An 809-nucleotide genomic window follows, 5' to 3' on the forward strand; every position below is an offset into this window, starting at 1 on the left:
AGTTAAGAGGCTTGGGGCAGCTCAGCCGCCAGGGGAGCCGGAGCAGGGAAAGGTTTTGCTGTCATAGTCGGGGATTTTGCGTCTGTTTTGTGCTGGATGGGGGAGAGAAACCCGGCATAGGCAGCTCCGGTCACAAGGATGAGCCTGAATCATCCCCGACAGCCCAGTTTCTCTGCACCAGACAGGCTCTCCGGAGCTTTCAGGCCACCCCCGGGCAATGCAGGTGCTGCTGCATTTCTGGGAGTCATTTTAAAAAGGGGGCAAGTGACGAGCAGATCCATTTTCTGGGCCTTTGCTCTGCACCAGGGTGCATTTTCTCAGGAGAAGAGATTTCTTTCCAGCTTCCCCCATTTCTCTGTGCCCCTCCTCTGTCTTAGCTACAGGGAAGAGTAATTAAATACAGGAGAAACCAGCTGCTTCTCAACGAGGAGAAGTGCTCTCTGCAGACCTGCACGAAAAGATGTAAGAGACCAGTTAGTTCCATGCTCTGCACCAAGGTAACAGTGGAGGATGCAAAGAGCCTCCGTTAATCACATCTCAAAGCCTTGCAGATGAGCTCAGCTTCTCCTTACCAAACCCGCTCACTCTTGTCCAGCAAATACAACAATTTCTCTGAGCGCACGGGGGAAAAAAAAGCAATTCCGAGCTTTTGGGACATGAGCCACTTGGCAGAAGACGGCCCTTGGGCAGCTCGCCTTGGGTTTGTTGCAACTCCCATGGCAAAGCCGCAAGGGCGACGTGCCGAGGGCCCCGTGGCCGGGCTGCAGCGGCCGTCGAGGGCGTGTGTGCGCCGGGGCCGGGGGGCGGGC

At 56.0% G+C, this 809-nt stretch overlaps 1 protein-coding gene across 1 annotated transcript in view; it reads left to right on the top strand.

Moving 5' to 3' along the window:
* The first annotated feature begins 656 nt into the window (after positions 1 to 656).
* Positions 657 to 809, top strand: part of LOC104618888 (tetraspan membrane protein of hair cell stereocilia homolog) — a 4,669-nt gene continuing 4,516 nt past the window's right edge. The window contains exon 1 of the mRNA XM_010284608.1: positions 657 to 783. Within this exon, the coding sequence (XP_010282910.1) occupies positions 657 to 783 (127 nt within the window). The remainder of the gene's footprint in view (positions 784 to 809) is intronic.

Source organism: Phaethon lepturus, unplaced genomic scaffold (genome assembly GCF_000687285.1).
Source record: "Phaethon lepturus isolate BGI_N335 unplaced genomic scaffold, ASM68728v1 scaffold24963, whole genome shotgun sequence".
Taxonomy (NCBI): domain Eukaryota; kingdom Metazoa; phylum Chordata; class Aves; order Phaethontiformes; family Phaethontidae; genus Phaethon; species Phaethon lepturus.